At 37.8% G+C, this 21,073-nt stretch overlaps 1 protein-coding gene and 1 long non-coding RNA gene across 4 annotated transcripts in view; both read left to right on the top strand.

The window, feature by feature from the left end:
* Positions 1-655: 655 nt before the first annotated feature.
* On the top strand, positions 656-4,196 carry LOC129379917 (uncharacterized). Its single transcript, XR_008608253.1, has 4 exons — positions 656-691; positions 2,496-2,605; positions 2,838-2,866; positions 2,968-4,196. It is a non-coding gene; the product is annotated as an uncharacterized LOC129379917 (long non-coding RNA).
* Positions 4,197-4,544: 348 nt separating this feature from the next.
* LOC129379916 (uncharacterized) overlaps positions 4,545-21,073 on the top strand; it is a 41,210-nt gene continuing 24,681 nt past the window's right edge. Inside the window, exons 1-25 of one of the 3 annotated variants that reach the window (XM_055060861.1) lie at positions 4,545-4,690; positions 4,924-4,985; positions 5,627-5,662; positions 5,752-6,320; positions 6,470-7,038; positions 7,495-7,766; positions 9,763-9,912; positions 11,082-11,180; positions 11,271-11,332; positions 12,161-13,014; positions 13,134-13,253; positions 13,330-13,364; positions 13,647-13,802; positions 14,812-14,940; positions 15,402-15,440; positions 15,745-15,864; positions 15,939-16,065; positions 16,425-16,595; positions 16,678-16,712; positions 17,251-17,415; positions 18,096-18,230; positions 18,404-18,442; positions 19,356-19,496; positions 20,267-20,355; positions 20,952-20,975. In XM_055060861.1, coding sequence (XP_054916836.1) covers positions 7,029-7,038; positions 7,495-7,766; positions 9,763-9,912; positions 11,082-11,180; positions 11,271-11,332; positions 12,161-13,014; positions 13,134-13,253; positions 13,330-13,364; positions 13,647-13,802; positions 14,812-14,940; positions 15,402-15,440; positions 15,745-15,864; positions 15,939-16,065; positions 16,425-16,595; positions 16,678-16,712; positions 17,251-17,415; positions 18,096-18,230; positions 18,404-18,442; positions 19,356-19,496; positions 20,267-20,355; positions 20,952-20,975 — 2,972 coding nt within the window. In that variant the 5' untranslated portion in view covers positions 4,545-4,690; positions 4,924-4,985; positions 5,627-5,662; positions 5,752-6,320; positions 6,470-7,028. Of the gene's footprint in view, positions 4,691-4,923; positions 5,663-5,751; positions 6,321-6,469; positions 7,039-7,494; positions 7,767-9,762; positions 9,913-11,081; positions 11,181-11,270; positions 11,333-12,160; positions 13,015-13,133; positions 13,254-13,329; positions 13,365-13,646; positions 13,803-14,811; positions 14,941-15,401; positions 15,441-15,744; positions 15,865-15,938; positions 16,066-16,424; positions 16,596-16,677; positions 16,713-17,250; positions 17,416-18,095; positions 18,231-18,403; positions 18,443-19,355; positions 19,497-20,266; positions 20,356-20,951; positions 20,976-21,073 lie in introns of those variants that run through there. The other 2 variants (XM_055060862.1, XM_055060860.1) reach the window with 2 other exon arrangements.

Genomic DNA, 21,073 nt, shown 5'->3' with positions numbered 1-21,073 from the left:
TGGTTTATACTGTCAGCCAGATAACAGTCAGGATAACCTGATATTTTGTTACAGTTACAACTGTCAGTTGAAAATGTGGTCCATTTTTTCTTTTAGCACAATGCTAATACACCTAGCTAAACAACAGCTGACAGGTGTGCCAAAAGTTTTGCCACAAAGATATTGTCACCAATTACAGGCTAGTATTAAACTTGCAAGTTTTTAAAACCCTAAAAAAAAATCAGTTCACATCACCAGCCAGTAGGTGGCAGTGTTTAGTTGGTCCCCAAGCTTGAGAGAAGTGAGTAAGTTCCAGCAAAAGTAGAAAAACAGTTTAGAGAAACATGATGGGGCTTACAGTAAATTTTACTTGGGTTCCAGCACAAGGAAAACACCAAGAAGATGAGACAATAAGAACATGTCATTTTGCATTGCAGAAATTACCAGATTGAGAGGAACAAGTTAGTCAAAAACGTAGTTATTTCAAAAACATTAAGGAAATATGGAATATCGGGCTATTTATTTATTTTTTTAAGTTGTATAATAGGATCTATTTTTTTATGTACTTGGTTTTTTTGCCATTTGTTTCACACTACTTACCGGTTGGTGGCGGTAATGCGTAGCGAACGTTTTGGGCCAACCGTCAATAAAACTCAAGAAGAAGAAGGCGAAAGTGACAGGAGACGAATCAGAACTTCAGTTACAGCTGAAGGTAAGATGCTGAAGATTTTCCTCCTTCTTCGTGAATAACAGACGTTACAGCTATATTACAACATTCTCGATCCTAACAGTCCCACACGGCCAAAGTTGTGACGAGTTGATGTAACTTTATTCTCGCTTAAAAACAAATAAACGAGTTTTAATGTCAGTTTGGTGCGTTGTCTAAATTAAGCTCCGGACGTTAAAACGTCTTGACTCCGGCTGGACATGCCCGGCTATAACTGGTGAGCTTCGTTAAGAGGCTCTGAATTTGGGAACTTGTTTTGGTTGAAAACTGTCTTAAGGGAACAGTCCTCCCCTCCCATCCGCTTCTCGCTCACAGGGCTGAAGTTGATGTCCGACTGCAACTTCCGACCCGGGAAATGTCTAAAGGGCGATTCCGTCACAGCTCACCTTTAATCCGCTGTAGCTGCAAAACTACAACAGCAGCCTCCTCAAACCTGGGCTGGATTATTCTGCTCTCATAGTAGGATATTTAAAACCATGTTTGGGATTTGTGAAGTTCTTTTCTGATTTGTGAAACTTCAAAAAAGGTTGATTTCACCACTTTTGTTTTGCCTCTGGATCACACTAGAATCGCTCCAGGTCCAAAACTGTAAGAATCAAACCTGCATAGCAGAATATTTTAATCCCAGTTTGTGGATTAAAATCTCATCTGTGAAACTAAAGTTTAGATTCGTATTCACACTCATTCCATGCAACACCTGGGCTGGTTTGAAATGTTTTTCAAATTAAATTCTAATTCAAAACCACTTTATTAAACCCAAAGGGAAATTAAGAATTCTTCAAAGAGTTTTGTGAGGTTGCTGAAAGGAAATACCTGCTGACATTTCCAATCTGAAACCAACTTCAGCTTCATTTCCTCGTGTTGGTCAGAGATTACGCTTACCCCGAGGTCAGAGGTCATGTCTTAATGAAAGAAATGCTCGTCCAAATAATGGTGTAAAACCACTTTCTACTGGATAGTAATTACGTGAGTCTGTTTTTAGAGGAAAACAAAATATTAGGAGATATTTTTTTTACTATGCTGTACTTTCTTACTGTTATTATGAAGTTTCGCTATTTTTGCTTGACTAAAATTTCTGTATTCACTTCCCACTGTAACTTCACTGAATGAAGAACAAGCATGTTTTCACCATATATTCACCACACTCCTGTAGTTTTCATAAAGTTTTAGTCCATCTGTACTTTTTAATGATTAAATCATTAATCATTTGATCAGTTCCTTTGTACTTGAGTAGACTTTTTACCCAATTTTTTTTTACACTTGAGTTATGAATACTTTTTACATGCTGTGCTTTATTCCATTCACATAGTTTGACAATCTGCTTTGTTGCAAAACAGATTGCAAACATAAACATCTTCTTTCATACGGGAAATTCAAGGACATCATGAGGGGGGAAACAAGAAACAACAGAATAACTTTATAGTAAAACAGATTTCAGAGAAGCAGCTTAAGAAGACTTTCCCACGAGCCTGAGCATACCACAAGAATCACTCTACTGCATTGTTTCACTTACAGTCATAGTAACCTTAAAATTTTCCACTATATTAGCAACAATCTCCATGCACAGAACCCATCCCAGGTGGGGCTGCACAATGTGTTGTGAATATATAATCATTGCAATAATAGTGCAAGCGGCATTTGTATTGGAAAGGACTATTTGAGTGCAATAAATGTGAGCTAATATATCCAGTGTTCTGAACTTGTATTTTGCATGTTATTGCAATTGTTAGTCTGCTGCAGACAGTCTTATGGCAAAAGATGTTCACACCAGACCATCTGTCTTATCTAGAGCTCATCCTATGACACACAGATAGTTTTACAACTAAGGAGTATCTCTGGAAGTTCTCCTTAGGAAGATTAAGACACCACATGCAAAAACATGCTCAAGGTTAAAGAAAGGTTAGTTATGTCTTACACACAGTTTAACAAATTCCTCCTCTCTGGGGTGAGAACATTAAACCTTTAAATAAAAAATAACTAGTGATATAAAACTACTAATGTAAGAAATATAACAAGACATTAATTTCAACACATTGATGCTAATGTTAACTACTTTTAGGAAAGAATCACGATCCTGTAGCGCCTTCCTGTTAACATTCACTTACTGTATGTTGACTTGTGTTTCTGCTAGGAGTGACCTGAGCAGACTAAAGTTGGCCGGTGATTAATTCCTCTCTCCACCCCATTCATGTACACGAAGCTGTCTTGAGTAACCATTGTTATTAATTGTCGCTCTGCATCTCGCTGTTCTTTCCTGTCAGGGTATTTTGCATCGTGTGCCTCCTGGGCCCTGAACAAGCTGCTGGAGGGATCTCCAGATCTTCCTCATTGACCATCGCGAAGGCTGCATCCATGCAGCTGGCTGATCTGAAATCCCAACTAACACTGTCATTGAGCAAAGTTCACAGTGTTGTTTGGACAATGTGCTGTTCTATACATATATATCCACAATAGCAACTGCCTTGGCCATAAAGCTACCAAATTTCCTTAATTAAAACTGCTGACTATCATGTCTCATCCCATGTATAATCCATTTGCCTCTGGAAATAGAAATGCCTCTCAGGGACAATATGGACTCTCTACTGGACAGACGCAGGAGACCATGTGGAGGACTATACATAATCTTGGACCTGGATCCAACATAAACTTACCTGGACAGTCATTTGATGAAACTAGTTTGCCTGCAATCAACAGGCCTGAACCAGGTCAAACCACTTCAAACATTCATTTACAGAGTACCTTCAATATTTCTGCCAGAAATCAAATAACATACCAATCTTTTGATCAAGGTGCCACAACAGAGTCAAGCTTTTCTGTCTCATCAGCTTCTCAATATCATCAACAATCCAATGTTTGTGGTGGGAGTAGTTCTTTTAACTGGTTCCCAGATTGTAGGAGTTCTAATAAGATAATTCCTCAGAGTCTTCGTTAAATCCTTATTACGCAGCTCAACCAATCGGCCAACCTCTATCCCATGAGCTTGTTCTCACACCTTGGCAAGCTGAAAAGATTTTATTGCATTGTGGATTTCAAAAGAAGACTTGAATGAACTCATGAAGTACCCTGACGAGGAAACTACAGCTGAGAAGCTACCCTACACTTTACAAAAGATTCGTATGAAGAATGCCGACAGAGCTTTACCTGCGTCCACATCAGACTCTACGTCTCAACCAAGTTCAAGTGGAATTGTTAGTTTGAAAAAGCCAACAATATTTCATGATGAACCACCATCAATCAGTTGTCACACATCTGGGGATGAACAAACAAATGTTGAGGGTAACTCTGTTAAGAACTTTCTCAATAAGGCTCAAAGTTGTGGATTCACTGTGCTGATGAACAATGACGCTAGCAGTCAGGCTAAAAGAGTGTCTGAAAAATGCTTAGAGTTAAACACCAGTGGTTCCACTTCTTCACGTGACCAGCTGGGCTCTATTACCTGCTTGAGCTCAGCAAGGAATGTTGTAGCTTCGGCCCAACAGTGGAAACTCAATCAAACCAGACTTTGCAATCGAGCATCCCGGCCTTTTCTCAACAAAATAAAAGCAGGGTCATTGTATCACCAAAGTCTGGCCTCTGTGCTTCTCCACCTGTAAAAGCTCCAACCCACCCATTTACATCAAAACAGTCAACGATCACAAAGACGGCACCACAGAAGCTCCTTCAGAAGCAGTCACAATTGACATCACACAAGCTGTGCAGCCTGCAGAGCCCACTTCTTTGAGACAAGTTCCTGCTCCCTTTCACCCCCACTGTTGTAGAAGTTTCACATCCCGTTCTACCTTCTGGCAACAATATTGTTTCTGTCCCAACCGTGGATCTGGTCAAGACAACTGATACACAAGGATCCAAGCACCAGTCTCCAGTAAAACCTGCAACCTTCCAGGTTTGCCGTCACTAGCCAAGATGCATGACTGTACTGCGAGCAAACCAAGGAAGTTTCCACGTACCTGCTCTTTATGCAAGACCAGCTGTTCTCAATTGAAGGTAGTCAAAAATAGTTTTCTCTCGTTGACTGGTGCTTGTGATTTGCTTTTCATTTTCATATACATGCCCTTATTGTGGTGGTGGTTTATTTCTCTCTTAAATGGAAGGTCATGTTTTAGTCACAGTGTATAAAGTTGTTTACATGCATTTCCATTGATATTTAGTTTATAGTTCACTGAAATCGATGTAGGAATCTCTTACAAATATGTTCTGTTTGTTGTTGTGACCGCTAGGATTGGACTGACCACCAGCAATCCAGTCTACACGTTGGGAACTGCAAACGTCTTCGGGAACAGTCAGTCTTTGGGGTTTTTTTCTGGCATATTTTTAGGTTAAAGAGGGAATGTTTTACACAATTTTTGTAAATGGACAGCAATGTTGATCAAAGTGCAATGAAAGTACTTTAAAGAAAATTGTACTGGAATGATATACTTTTCTGATCTGTTGTTGGAGCCTAATATGAAAATTTGCCTTTTTAAATCATTTTAGATCAGTCCAACATGTTGCCAATGAATCATTGGCACTATATAGAAAGGCTGTGCTTTATGTCGCCCCATGAACCCACAGACCACTAAAGCTGATCACTTGATATTGTCCATTGTTCTAGGCATTCTGTTTAAACAGAGATTGGCTTTTTAAACACAGTGGGTCAGAAGTTTTGGAAATACTCAGACCAGACCATCTGGCACCAACAACTCCTCCATCTTTAAACTAGTTTACATCTTGGTTTTCTGTTTCTGGTTCTTGGCTTGATCTTCATAGAGTTTGCCTTTCCCTTCGCAACTAAGTCTAAGTGGATGTACTTGCTTTCCTGTGATTGGCTGATTTACTATTTGTGCAATATAACAATTGACCTGGGGTATTTTATAAAGTGGTGTGGTTACACCTTTCCTCTTAAATCAATGTTATTTAATAGTGTTCTTAAATATTCCACAGATACCCAGAGTGGGATGGCAAAGTACCAGGGCAAAGGTATATTTCTGTATTTACACAAACGACAATGACTGATAGTGAATATATCTCTGACTGATGGTAAGTTTTACTATTTTTTTCCTGTATAGTGATCCCATTAGAAGTGCCAAGCTTAATTCCTCAACTCCAGACCACACTGCCCATGATCACAAAAAGAAAACCAGTGATGGGACTCATTCCCGGTCTTGCTCTCACAGCCCACGCTGCAGAAGCACCACTTCCAGCAGTAGTTCTACATCTAAAAGTCCTCGCAAACTCCGCAGTTCTGGGCGTAGAAGAACTTCCACCAGCAGTAGTTCTCCCTCTAAAAGTCCTTATCGACGCGATAGTTTTAGGCGTAGAAGGACCATTACCAGCAGTAGTTCTCCCTCTAAAAGTCCTTATCGACGCGATAGTTTTAGGCGTAGAAGGACCATTACCAGCAGTAGTTCTCGCTCTAAAAGTCCTTATCGACGCGATAGTTTTAGGCGAGGACCATTACCAGCAGTAGTTCTCGCTCTAAAAGTCCTTATCGACATGATAGTTTTAGGCAGAGACGGGCCATTACCAGCAGTAGTTCTCGCTCTAACAGCCCTCGTCGACGCAGCAGCTCTGAAGGTCGAAGGGGAAAACAGAACAACAGGAAACAATCACTTCACAGCCCCAGGCACAGTCGCAGGTTTGTGTCAATTAAATATTTAAGTTTAGAGATAAAGATGTTCATTTGTATGCATAGTTTCAGGTTTGTCTTTGCAAGAGTTAAAGATTATTAAAGCCTGCCATAATACATTTATTTTTTTAGAAATTAGAACTTTATGTTTCCAACAGGTCTAGATCTACATCTCCACGGCGGCACAACTGCCATATTTTCTCAGACCCTCCAAGACATTCAAGTGATTGGGAGAGACGGTTGTCACCAAAAAGAAGGTTTAAGACTCTTGGTTTACCAAGAAGGAGCTCTGATATACCATCGTCTCCAAGGAAAAATACTGAGAAATTACGTTCGCCAAGGACGGGCCAGGAGCAACTCTCACGTACGACCAGAGAATGGGAACATAGTGATAAAAAACAGCAGTCGAGCAGGAGTCCCAATCGAAGGTTGTCTCCAAGAAGTGAGGAGAGAAAGAGGTCACGAGGAAGGAGCCGTGACCGACAACGTTCACCAAGAAGGAGCAGTGAGCAACAGTCAATATGTCATGACAAACAACGTTCACTGCAGAAGAATCAGAAGCCCCAGTCATCGCCAAGAGGAAATGATGGGAAACGGTGCTTATCCAAGAAGCGTGAGGAGCGGGCTTCAGTAAGTGGAAGCCATAGGCGACAGCTGTTCCTGGAGGAATCTCCGAAAAAGAAACCATGCAGTGAACAGATTCCAACAAAGCAACTCATGAATTCAGGTTTGTTTTTACAATATTTGATGCATATCAGCCATAAGCCCGTCACAATAAGCAATAAAACAATTAATCGCATAATTAATTGATTTATAAATTGACTTATGAATCAATTATTGAATTGATTTATTAATTCAATGATTAATAAATTATGAATGATTAATTTGGCGGTGCACCAGTTGTGCTGCCAAATTATCCTATCTGCTATTGCAAATTTTTGTAACTTAACATAAAATACAAAACCACGGTGGGCCGCTAGCGCCCCCTAGCACCAGTTTTATTAGATTTTCTCGGGGAAACTGTGGCATTCATTTGACGCTTCCAGTATTAGTCATATGGCCAAATATTTTTAAATGCTTTCTAAAGCAAAATGCTAGTTGGAGATACTTGAACTGTGTTGGATTTGATTTTTTTAGGTTCATGCACCAAAACTAATACTTTCTTTTTGGTTTATTATTCAAGCTTCTTCTGGGCAGCGACACACTGCCAGTGTGTTCGTGCCTTTGGCTAAAACTGTACAGGCTGAGCAAGCTAAAAAACGGGCATCTTCATCATCACAATCATCATCAACGACCAACAAGATGGAGGCTTCAACATCATCTAGAGGCAGCAGCCTAAGATCTGTTTCCTCGTCATCTTCCGTCAGTCCAACAAAGTTAACGTTGGACACAAATTTGAACCTGGTGCAACCTAACCTTCCAAGGAGTGAGGAACGCTCTACGACTATCTCCAAGGTTGGTGTTTGGGTTTCATATTCTTGATTTGATTAGATATTAGTTTCCTATTAACCAATCAGAAAGTTGTGTCAGAAGCTTTAAGTCTTAGACTCTCTTGCTACCCCACTGCCTTCACTGACTGCAGATACAGTTAGGGCCAGAAATATTTGGACAGTGACACAGGTTTTGTTATTTTAGCTGTTGACAAAAATATGTTCAGAAATACAATTTATATATAATATGGGCTGAAAGTGCACACTCCCTGCTGCAATATGAGAGTTTCCACATCCAAATCGGAGAAAGGGTTTAGGAATCATATCTCTGTAATGCAGAGCCTCCTCTTTTTCAAGGGACCAAAAGTAATTGGACAATGGACTCTAAAGGCTGCAAGTAACTCAAAAGGCCTTTCCCTCGTTAACCTGTAATCAAGTAAGTAGTTAAAAGGTCTGGGGTTGTTTCCAGGTGTGTGGTTTTGCATTTGGAAGCTGTTGCTGTGACCAGACAACATGCGGTCAAAGGAGCTCTCAATTGAGGTGAAGCAGAACATCCTGAGGCTGAAAAAAAGGAAAAAATCCATCAGAGAGATAGCAGACATGCTTGGAGTAGCAAAATCAACAGTCTGGTACATTCTGAGGAAAAAGGAATTGACTGGTGAGCTTGGGAACTCAAAAAGGCCTGGGCGTCCACGGAAGACAACAGTGGTGGATGATCGCCGCATACTTTCTTTGGTGAAGAAGAACCCGTTCACAACATCAACTGAGGTCCAGAACACTCTCAGAGAAGTAGGTGTATCTGTCTCTAAGTCAACAGTAAAGAGAAGACTCCATGAAAGCAAATACAAAGGGTTCACATGTAGATGCAAACCATTCATCAATTCCAAAAATAGACAGGCCAGAGTTAAATTTGCCCAAAAACAGCTCAAGAAGCCAGCCCAGTTCTGGAAAAGTATTCTATGGACAGATGAGACAAAGATCAACTTGTACCAGAATGATGGGAAGAAAAAAGTTTGGAGAAGAAAGGGAATGGCACATGATCCAAGGCACACCACATCCTCTGTAAAACATGGTGGAGGCAACGTGATGGCATGGGCATGCATGGCTTTCAATGGCACTGGGTCACTTGTGTTTATTGATGACATAACAGCAGACAAGAGTAGCCGGATGAATTCTGAAGTGTACCGGGATATACTGTCAGCCCAGATTCAGCCAAATGCTGCAAAGTTGATTGGACGGCGCTTCACAGTACAGATGGATAATGACCCCAAGCATACAGCCAAAGCTACCCAGGAGTTCATGAGAGCAAAAAGGTGGAATATTCTGCAATGGCCAAGTCAATCACCAGATCTTAACCCAATTGAGCATGCATTTCACTTGCTCAAATCCAGACTTCAGACGGAAAGACCCACTAACAAGCAAGACCTGAAGGCTGCGGCTGTAAAGGCCTGGCAAAGCATTAAGAAGGAGGAAACCCAGCGTTTGGTGATGTCCATGGGTTCCAGACTTAAGGCAGTGATTGCCTCCAAAGGATTCGCAACAAAATATTGAGAAAAAACTTTTTTGTTTGGGTTATGTTTATATGTCCAATTACTTTTGAGCTCCTAAAATGTGGAGTGTTTGTAAACAAATGTGTACAATTCCTACATTTTCTATCAGATATTTTTGTTCAACCCTTTAAATTAAACGTTACAATCTGCACTTGAATTCTGTTGTAGAGGTTTCATTTCAAATCCAATGCGGTGGCATGCAGAGCCCAACTCACAAATATTGTGTTACTGTCCAAATATTTCTGGCCCTAACTGTATGTATCAACATATCTTAGAAAAGGGGCTTTTCTCTTACTTCACTGTTACCCTCGTGTTTTGCCCAGCAATGAGACAGAGAATATCACAAATATATGGGATTCTGATGCCTGGTGTGGACATTATTTAAATCCAGCTTGTCCTTCATAACAGCAGCTGCAGTTCTTTAACAGCCAAATTTACATTTCAACTTTTATTTCCTTCTTTGCTCCCCAGCCTCCATTTGCTCATCGCAGTAAACCGCCACCTCCAACTATGTTGAGGCTCAGAGGCAATTTTGATTCTCTCTCCCATAGTGATGTGATCGCAGCCATGGAGTCCTTTGGAAAAACCAAATCCCTCTTACTGTTTAAGTCTAAACAAGAGGTATGGAAAATGTAGTATGAACCCGAGATCTGTCTCTTAATGCTATGTGAATATTTTTGCTTTGCTCTGTGCGTATTTTACTTTCCACAGTATCTTTACATGAGTTTCAACAAGAGAATTGGAGAAAAATCACATTTACTAAAACCTGTGATAAAAATAAAACGCACATAAAATTTTTGGTCATATTTTAGTCTAAATAAACTTAGTTGAATTAGAATATTTGCATACTTTGTAGGCTCTGTATTATTTGGTCCCCATCTGCGGCTACTTAATACCTGTAAATAATTTGCATAAAACTAAAGTAAAAATGTTAACTCTCACACCGTCAGATTTAATTCTGATCATTTTATATTACTATGAATATGAGACACTGAAGCCCTTTATGGATGTGATTCATTTGTTCATACAGTAATCGCACTATCCTAATAAACCGAGTAGACGATGCAAAATTCTTTCAAAAGGAACCAGGATTAGTTGCAACAACAGATTTTATTTGAGAAATATTTATTTTAGATGTAAGAACAATAGCAGTAATACTGTGGGCTGTCTAGTTTTTATAAATTTTTATAACAGCCAAAACAGTGATGAGTAACGTCTGCAAGCCTTTTCAAATTGAACCGGAGCGCGTTGAAATCGATTGGGATGTAGAAATTATCAGAGGTAATGAAGATGAGGAGGACCAAACAGAGGAAGAGGGCAGAGTTAGCTGTAGCTGGTGTTTGCTGCCGCTGCCACCTTTAGCTTCATAAATGACACGGTGAATGACTGACCTCTGGTCGCACTGCGTGATCCGGTAAGTACTTCTATCGCTCTGTGTCCGGTTCGGCAGAAGTCCCGCCGGCACATCAGAGTGTTAAAACTCAAACTCATTAGGGCGAAACTTTATTATGGTTGGTTTAAAACAAAAAAAGAGTACTTTACCGGGTGGAACTAACAGTCTAGCAACCTAACAGGAGCTACAGTCTCAGATGTAGATGATCCGTCATCAAACAAGTTGCATTACAGAATAAGAGAAACGTCACTAAAATGAGAAATAAAATTGACCAGTTAAAGAACTGGAAATAATCTAAAACGTATAACTAAAAATAAACTAAAAATACTTTGTTCTGAAAATGAGGAAACCAAATAGCACTTCTGTGAAAGCAGTTAAATAAGTCCTGTCTTTTTAGGTGACTGTGTGTTTTGAAAAAGAAGAAGATGCTTCCAAGCTCAAAGGTTTAAAAAACCTTGAGATAAAAGGAGTTTCCCTCACATTTGTTGCAAAGCAGGTATGTTTCTGCAGCTAAAATGAATTTGCTTCTGTTTAATGCCCTCATGTTAGCAATAACCTGACCAATTCACAATGAATGAATTTGTAGGACAGCGTTTCAGAGGCACCTTTGTCTGCGTCTCCAGAGGATCAGAAAAATCTTAGTCCAGAGTAAGTTCTTCCACAATCACACTCATACAGTAGCTTTAAGATATTCATCACATTTTTTTTTGCATTTCAACTGGGGTCTACAACTGAACACACTGTAAAAACTTCTAAGGAGAACAATTTTATATCCACAGCAATCATAAACAAATGATAATGAACAAGAAATTCTTAATATTTTGGTGTTTTTAGTATTCTAATTACCCTTGTAATTTCTAGATAACTTGGTTGCCTTGTTTAGTTCCTCTTAAGTTTTATTTTGCATTTCAACTTTTGTCCTTGATTTATAGATTGTCAGATGAATAAGTTTTAAAACCACAGTGAACTGTGGCGCGTCGGAGTCGCTCTATTACGTCAGTTGTGGTTTATTTTTTTGTAGATTCATAATTGCTTTGGTTAATTCATTTGATGTTTGGATAACTCCGTCTGGTTAAGAATTATTATTTTATGTTTTTTGGACAGTTGCTATGACATTTTTCAACTAGCACAAGCTGATTAGCATCGCAAAAGCTCAAATAAATCAAGGGTTTAAATGTCAGACCACCTCATGTTTTTCTGTAAATGGTATAAAATTCAGACTCAAGTTCCAGTTTAAGAAGCCTAATAAATAAATAAAATATAAATAAAACTATATCTGAACTGCGACTCCAAATCCCAGGAGTATCTATCCCCTCCTCCAACGTCTTTCTAGCCAAACAACCAGGCAGATTTAAAGAGAAACAGCAAAAGCAAATGAGGTGGATTAGCAGCATGTCATGACCGTCATAAAAAACAGAGATAGTGACTGTTTTTAATATGATTTTAAACCTTTTTGTCTTTCATTTTCCTTCACAGAAAGCCCACTGTGCCCCATCAGTCTGTTTCTGCTAGAAACTTGGTTCTCCTGCCACTTAAGACGCTTTTGTCTATCCAAAAAAAGTCCAAAAAGAGCACAGCAGTCAAGCTTGTGAAAAAAGCCAAAGTCTTGGCTTCCAAAGGAAAGTGTGTCTCCAAGAAGAAGATGGTTCAAACTGTGACAACAGTCAATGTGGCAGCAAAACAGTCTGTAAAATCAGCTAAAGATAAGAAAGAAGCTCCAAAGCTGGAAATGACACTCAGTTCCAGTAACCTTGGACACAAATCAAAAGGCAAGGAAGAGATCCCAACTGCAACAAAACTAAGGGTGAAAGAAAATAATGCCTCTTTGGTAGGTAAAGTGAAAAAAATATCAGAAACAAAGATCCTGCAGGGTGAAAATCTTCCACCCAGCAGCAAGAAAATGGAAGAAGTTGAAGCAAAACCCTCTGAGTCTGACACACAGACTCTCAATGCCAAAATCTCAACAACAAACCTTCAAGAAGTTGTTGTACCTGGACAGTCTGAAACAACAGAACAAACCCAAGTTAACACAGTTAGTAGACAGATGGAAAATGTGAAAAATGGCGAGTCGGGAACAAGTGGAGCGCCAGAGCCCATAAAAAATGAAGAACAAGAACAAAAAAGTGAAGAACCTGCAGCGGGAGGATTTTTAACCGGTTTGCCTCTGAAACGAATAGCCAGTGAAAATCCAGAGACCTCTGTCCCAATAAAAACTTTGGCAAATCCAGAGTCGACTGCACAGAATCTGAAGTCCAAGGAAAAGCAGGCAGAACCACAGACTGCAGGAAGCTCTGCTGACGCTCCAATCGAGATGCAAACAAATCAAACAGGTGAAGACAACTGGACAATCAAAATATATTTCTACCCTTTTCACCTGTAAATTAATTTGCATTTTTTAAATATTTTTATTTTTGTTTGATTTTTTATTTTTATTTTCTGTCCTTTAAAGATCCTGCAAAGCCACCCAGTCCAACCATTGAAACCTCAACAGAAGAGAGTGAAAAGCAGCTGACTGTTGGGGAGAGGATTGTTCCTGATTTCCTGAATCAACTAAACCTAAACAGCAAAGGTGATTGTCAGACATATTTTGTTTTGGTAAGCTAATTACAGGGACTGGATTTCACTGATTTGTACTTCATTCACAGACTATGTTCTGGCAACAAGCGTCCTGGATCCCAGGGTCAGTTCCATCCTTCTGTCTTTTCTCTACACTTTGACTAAACTCAAGTTTACCTTTTCTAATGAAGTTGCATAAATAAAATGCTAGTTTGGTTTATATTGTTATGTGGAGGTTTTCTGCACTGATATGTTTAATCAGTATCTATTTCTAAGTGAATCAGGCACCGCTAGCTAAAAAGCTCTAATCATAAACATTAGTTCCACTAATGCTAAAGCGCTACGCCAACGCCAGCAAGGTATTTCCCTCTATTAATTGCTTTCTGTTTCTTTTATTTCCTCTCAGCTGTTCGGCTTCGTTTACCCGAAGCTGCTGCTAATCACCAACCTGCCCTCGTATGACGGCTGCAGCTACACTGAGAAGGACGTTGTGGACCTGCTCTCTACATTTGGATTTCAATACTCGGGTCACGCCATCTTTATCTGTCCTCAAGGCTGCATCGTAAGCACCAGGCTGCTTTAGTTATGTCTATGTCTATCACCACGGTTCCTAGACACTCTGGAAAAGTCTGAAAATCTTATCTCAGTATTTTCCCAAGCTGGATCAGTCAGCAAGTTTCTCTCTATTGCTTTGTCTAAAAGTTGTCTATTCTCCCATCCAGTCTTTTATTTGCTCATTCTGTTGTCAAATAAGTAATTTAACAAAATTTTTCATAAATTGACTGTTTGTCTACATGTCTCTTTTCTATTTATATGTCTACTTCTGTAATGTTTTGCTTTCACCAGATATAGTGAGAAGTCGGCTTGAGTGCTTTTAAAAGCTTTTTGTGGAACACAAATGACTTCCTTGGTGGTTTTATGTACTTGCTTGCTTTAGCAAAGTGCACTGAGGATTTTATACTTAGATCAATTCTTGTTTGATACTGGAAGAATATCAACATTTTTCCTGGCTTCTTTAGACCTGAATAATGTTAAAGTATCTCATTTCTGTGCTTCTCAGCCCTGGACTTTCAGGACTCACAGTCCTGCAACAGTTCCAACAAATTAAAGTTGATTCTACTTATTTGACCAAGCTTGTTAAGATATTGGTGTATTTCAGTGTAGAGTTATCAAATACATGTTTAATTCAGTACATTTACATCTGTTTTGTTTATTTTATTTTTTTAAATTGACATTTTAAGTTAATTCAACGGTGTCTTTCTGCATTGGATCAATATCTGCAGATGCTAAACCTCAGATATCTGTATCAGAAGTGAAAAATGTGCATTCCTAGTTGAAATAACATGGACGAATTTAGAATTGTATTAGTTTCCCTTAAAAACTGATTAAAGACAAGAACAAGGTATGAAAAAGTTTGAGATTTTTCACACTTAATAGGTAAACTGCACAAAATGCAGTCAATTTGACTGTCATGGACTTTGATGACATCAAATGGTCCATCAATCGTGAAATACCTGCCAAAGGTTTTGCCATGAAACATTTCTTTTTTATTATTATTTCTTCTGTTTTAGGCTTTTGTGCTGGTGCCCAGTAAGGAGTCATTGATGGGTCTGGTTAAGGCTTCAGAAGAAAACCACCTCATCTTTAAACAACACAAACTTTGTTTGTATGTCCTGAAAAAATACATTTCAGTGACACTGGTAAGTACATGTTGGTTATTTGAAATGTAAAAATAAAAACCAAAAGCATGGATGTCTAGGCCTTAAAGTTGGATTTAAATGTTCCCTCTGACTGGAAGTGGTGTTTTGGGCTGGCCCAGTCAGAATCTGGCAGAACTTTTGTGGAGGGAGATAAAGTTTAGGTTGATGGCAATTTGGACTTCCAACCTCAATAAGTTAAAATACCAGTAGAAAATGTTTTATTTTTTATTGCTCTGGTGTCAAAAATGTTTGTTTGATTATTACAAAAACTATAATCCATTTTCATCATGCCAATGATAAAATGTTTTCTAATTTTGTTTTTTATTTCTTGAGAAAGATGCCAGTATTATTTAATTGCTTTATTGACTGAATAGATAAAAACTTGTTCATTATTGCTACTCAGAAACTCCTTTTTGTGCGCTCCGGCTTTACCTCCGCTCACTTTGTTGTTTTCCTTTCAGGCTGGTCTTTATGAATTGATCATGGATCTTGCATCTTTCGTAAGTTTGACAATCAGATCTTTCTTCTTTTTTTGACTTTGGTCTTTAAATAGATGACAGCTGCTGGAATGCAGATGGATTTCCCAGCTGAAAAATCAGTCTACACTCCAGCATGTTAAACTTAATGAACGAACTACTGGATAAAGGTTGAACTTGCATTGAACGGTTCTGTAGTATCGGAGTTAAAAATCAGTTGAAGATGTACAGCTGCTTACTATAAATATCCTAAAACTCAAAATTCAGCTAACATGAAATGAAATTCAGGAACTAGTGTTTTTGTTTGTTTTCTGCGTTGTTGGAGCAGAATGTCAAGGTATCGAACGTGATCTTCATCGAGAACATTTCGCCCAGTGACGCCATCACTGTCCGAGAGGCTTTGAGAAAGATTGGAGGCGTCAGAAACGTCCTGCCTCTGCTCAACAAGGTTCAAACTCAAAGTTCATGTTTTATCTCTATGCACAGATTTGTAGTGTTTATACATTTTCTTCTGCTTTTTAGATTTTCATTGAATTCGAATCTGTTTATGACGCCGATCGCCTCGGAGTTTGGTACAGCCTCCTGAAGGTGGGCTTTACTCACATGATTAAACGCCTGACTGTACCAATGAGCTCCGAGGAATCACAACGTAAGAAATGTTGCTCTATGAAAGTATTAACTGAAGTATGGAACTTTTATAAAGAATATGTTTTTTACATGAGAGGTGGACAGAGTACCAGAAAATTGTGCTTGAGTAAAAGTAGAGCTATTTCAACATGTCTTTACTCAAATAAAAGTAAAAAATAACCTTCTAAGACCTTATTCAAATAAGAGTAAAAAAGTATTTGGTAAAAAGTTGATTCATGTACCAAGAAACTGATCCAATTATCATTTGATATTTAAATATTACATCATCAGATGGACCAAAATACAAATTTAAGTGGAAATTAAGTAGAAAAACCATTTGTTGACAATCTTTCTCCATTGATCTTGTTTTTGGTTGTCCAGCACCATTACTCCCACTGAAAGCACTTCCAGACCAAGATCTCATCATTGCTGGGGCAGAAACACCAACATTGCAATATGGCATCCCTGTAGACACATGTTCGCCGTTTTGGGTGACCATGACAACGCAACCTTATGTTTTTCCAACTGCCTCTCCTTGGTTTAACATCCCAAGTAAGAGAAACACAATGTACTTGTTATGATCTAAATCAGTTTTTTGGATTTACTCCTTTTTGTTGTTGCTTTTTGCTTGTAGATTATCTGACAGTCCACTGGAATCAAGTCTTTTCGGTGAGCGATCGTTACACACAGACTTTATTTTAAACCTACTGATTTCTAACCACAACAGGAAAAAAATGGTTCACATATTAGCAAAAACACAAAATCTTATCAAGTCTTTTTAGTCTAGTTTCTTGTAGTACACTTGAAAGAAGGAAAAACAACTTATATGGGGAAATTTTCCTGCCATAATCCAGGAGCACACATTTTCATTTTGAAATAAGGACTTCATGTCTTTCTTCTCAAAACTTGTAACACTTGTACTCATAGCTTCTCCTCTCGTTCACACTTAGTCTCTACTCAGACTCTGCTCGCGTTTGCAAACGCTGTCTGGCACAGTCGCCTAGCAACCTCTCAGCCAATAGAATGAAAGTGTTGCACTGGGTGCGTTTGCTTCCTTCTAGTGGTTGTGCCTCTGTAAATCTGTATCTTCTTCTGAATTTTAGTTTTGTAATGTGTTTTATTTGCATGTGCTCTGCATCACATCCTTATTTATAAACATTTCACCTTCTATTACTTCAAAAATATTTTCTTATGAACTGTGTGATAGGTAATTACCCACCCAGCCTCTGTGTTCTGCACCGTAATGCTGACGGGATTACCAGAGGGATACTACAAACACGAAGATGTCGCCACGCTGGTGTGGCCTTATTTCCCCAAGAAGAACCTTCAGACTCTCTGTTACAACATCGTGGTCCTCCCTCTGCAGAGGAGGGTAAGTAACACTAAAACTACTACTACATATTTTTACTAGAGTAAAAGTAAAAGAGGAGTAAAAACATATTACTGAGGAACTGATCAAATTACACTGGTCAACAGTCCAAAAATTATCAGAGGTTGTTTAGTGCTGTTTAGTAACATTCTCTTTTGTTTTGATAAAGAGAGACACTGAATCAATCAGAGAAATGCGCATTTGTCTTTACATTTTTTATCAGAGTAAATATGAGCGATCAGCATGTGAGAGAAATAAACTTAAAGCATACAATTCTCTTATCAGTCACATACTCGGTGCCGTCCATCCATCTCTGTCCTGTAGGGAGTTTCTCTCAGTTTCTCCCATCTCTGATTAATTGGGAGCTCTGTCCCTAAATCAAACCCGGTTCAAAGGAGTTTCGGTTGGTAAGAGAAGAAAAAACATCTTCACTGAAACCTCTATTTTATTAGTTCCATCAGTATGACACAAAGTCAGAAACTTTTATCAGTTCATTCCTCTCAGTAAATAAATGAAAGTTTTTATTATTTCAATATGAGTGTTTTTGTACATGAATGATGAAATTTGTTGAACTGGGTGAATAAACTTATTGATTGATTAAAATGCACTCTGATGTTTGGCTTTAATCAACCCAAACTTATAGATTCTCTTTGTTTTTCCCTCTTTGTTCTCGTCCGCTCCAGGCCTTTGTGTTTTTCTGCGACTGGGAGGCGTTCAGCAATTTTATCCTGAATATCCGCCAAGAGCCGTTTCATGTGAAGAATTCGCCTGTGTCCATCCACTTGGTCATGCAGAGTATTCGACCGGGAAACACTGAGGTATGGAAACCTGTCTGTGCTCCATCATCCTTTAAAAACAGGCCATATCTGCTGCTGATTTCCAAACTGTTCAATTTAATTGTGCATTTTTTGGATATATATGGATGGAAAAAACTCCCATTGTTTTAAATAAAATGCGGTTTTGTAGAAATTATTTCAGTTTGTTTTCACAGGAAGTGATGTACAGAACGATGATGAAATGGAGCAACGCGGTGAGTTTACGCATCTTTCTGTCGAATCTGCAGTCACACTACAAAAAACACAAAATATTACTACATACAAGACAAAACTAACTTACATGTAAGTTTTTAGCAAAATATAGGGATGGTTTAAGTAAGTAATTCCTTAATATTGATGAAAAAAACACTTGCTCATTGGCAGATTATTTCACTTACAAAATGGGAAAAATGTGTCTTAACAGGTAAATTAATTTGCCAATGAAGAAGTAATTTTTTCATCAATATGAAGGAATTAAATCCCTTCCAATAGATAATTATATTGTTTAGACTCGCCTACTAAACAATAAACTGGGCATGTAATAATTTAATAAAGCAAATAAAGTGTTGTTGAAATTTTCAGTTTATTTAGGTGTTAACTGGAAAAAAGTAACAAATTAACAGTGTTATTGCTCAAAAGTAACAGTTTTGAGCAATAAAATCAGGATACAAGGCATTGCTCTTTTTAAAAAAACAAAACTCTGTTTTCTATGAAGTTTAATAAATTATTTAAAAGCAGCAAAGTCGGCTTTAAATTCGAGGAAACTGGATAGATGTGGAGCTTCAGCAGAATCCAACGTGATTTTATTTGGAAAAAAATTGGTTCTATTTTCAATTGTAAGAGAACTTTTAGTTTCTGTAATCATTTTTCTCTATGTAAATGTAAAGTCTCCATCATCATCAACAATTCATTCTTGAATGAATTCAGGAGCCGCAAAAAGCCCCCGAGCCACACTTTGGATTCCCCAACTTAAAACAAGCTCGTCGATCGTATTGAAAAGTTACTTGTGAATTAGTTTTATTGAATGTCAAATGTCTAGATAAAAAATACTTGGAAAGACTGTGTCTTTGTGGTTCACATAAATAAAGCGAGTCACTTTAACAAATTGCCATTGTTGTTTTTCTCCAGCATGTTGCAGATCCGGGTTCCCTGGAGGAGCGGCTGCTGTGTGTGGAGATCACAGAACTACAGCTGTGCGTCATCCAGGACGTAATGAAGGAAGTGGCTTCCATCGCAAACTTTGTCAACTTCCTGCCGCTCGGTAACCGGGTGAGGGAGTCAAACAATTTCTGAACTACTTTTTAAACATTTCTTCACAGCGATGTGATGTTTGGAAAACTTGTTTATTGAGGTCACACTTGTTCTAAAATGCAGGTTTGTTGCTGTTTGCTTTTCATGAATTTTGCAGTTTTTTAATTATCATTAATTTTGATAATTATTAAGAATTTTATTACTAAAAGGTATTTTTTTAATCCATCTGTTGTAACCATTTATGTCAAATGTTTGTGAACCATCTGTTTTCTTTGAGCAAACTTTAGTTAGTTTTGACCTTTCTTTGTAATGGTTTAAAATATTTTGATAACTTTTAGACCCTCCATTACTTTGATTTGGGAGTGATGCAGATCTTTTGTTTGGCTAATGTCTGTGTGATGACCAGAGTTTTGCGGAAAATGATTTGTTTTGACAACTTTTTGAACTTGAAACATCATATTAAGTTAACTTTCCCTTTCATCCAAGTTACTATAAAACTTTCAGTTGTAGTTTTGTCTCTATTTTTGCATGATGTGATTATTTAGAGTCCAAGTTGAACATATTTATGAATTATTTCACACAGAAGGTATGCATGCACACAAGGTTTATTAAATTAGTTGACTGGAAGTTTACAAATATTTCACGCCACTTACTACTTTGAGTTACTCATTGAAGTTTGTATTTGTTACACACTACATATATTTTTAAAATTAAGTTGCACTGAGACAATATTTTTTTCTACATAATGTTGTGTTTAGATGTTTATTAAAAACATTATTTTGCCTCAGATTTGCGTTGAGATGCTTGACTCCATGGACGTGAAGAAGGTGGTGGATGAAATTGCCTCCAGAAAGGAGTTATCAACAGACAGGATCTGGTATGTTTTTAAAAGAAAACAGTGAAGAAAATTAAAATACTTACTCATCTTCTTAAGTTGAAGAGTTATGGAGACTTTTTAGTAGAATAATTGTTGATAAATTTAAAAAAAACATATTACTGTTCTGTCACCTTTTCCTTAACATAATTTGAAAATTAGAAAACATTTTTTAAAAGGAAAATAATTTAGGAGTTAAATTTTAAAACTGGCTTGAATAAATATTTGCTGTTCTTGAAAGTCTTGCTCTCTCTCGCTCTCCTGCAGCCCTAATAGCAATAGATTTTCAAATCGTTGCTCTTGTTGTGAGTAGATATATTTTGAATCGTCACAAAGTTTTGTTAGATGTGGTGCATTGGCTTGTTGTTAAAATTTGATGTTGCATTCTTTTTTTAGTGTTTTTGTAATTTTGGACAAATACCATCTAAAAAAACATGTTAAACAGAAAAATATATAAAATAATTTTGTTGTTTTTTTGGTTTATTTTTCACTTCACTTTTTCACTCGACACCATAAATTTACACAATTTTCGATTGTAAATGTATAAAAAGTACCAACTTATCCATTTTTTTAATTATCTGTCTTTTTTTGGTCGACAGGAGCAGAGTTGGACATGTGGAGTCGTGAGTATTTTCTACTTTCTTCTCAGTTTCTTCACATTTAAAATTAACAGTTGGAAATGTGTTGGCCTTTAAAAGTTTCCTAAAATAAACTTAAAAAC

The sequence above is a fragment of the Poeciliopsis prolifica genome, unplaced genomic scaffold, assembly GCF_027474105.1.
Source record: "Poeciliopsis prolifica strain line A6 unplaced genomic scaffold, Auburn_PproV2 SCAFFOLD062, whole genome shotgun sequence".
Taxonomy (NCBI): domain Eukaryota; kingdom Metazoa; phylum Chordata; class Actinopteri; order Cyprinodontiformes; family Poeciliidae; genus Poeciliopsis; species Poeciliopsis prolifica.
This window is presented reverse-complemented; position numbering and strand designations above follow the sequence as displayed.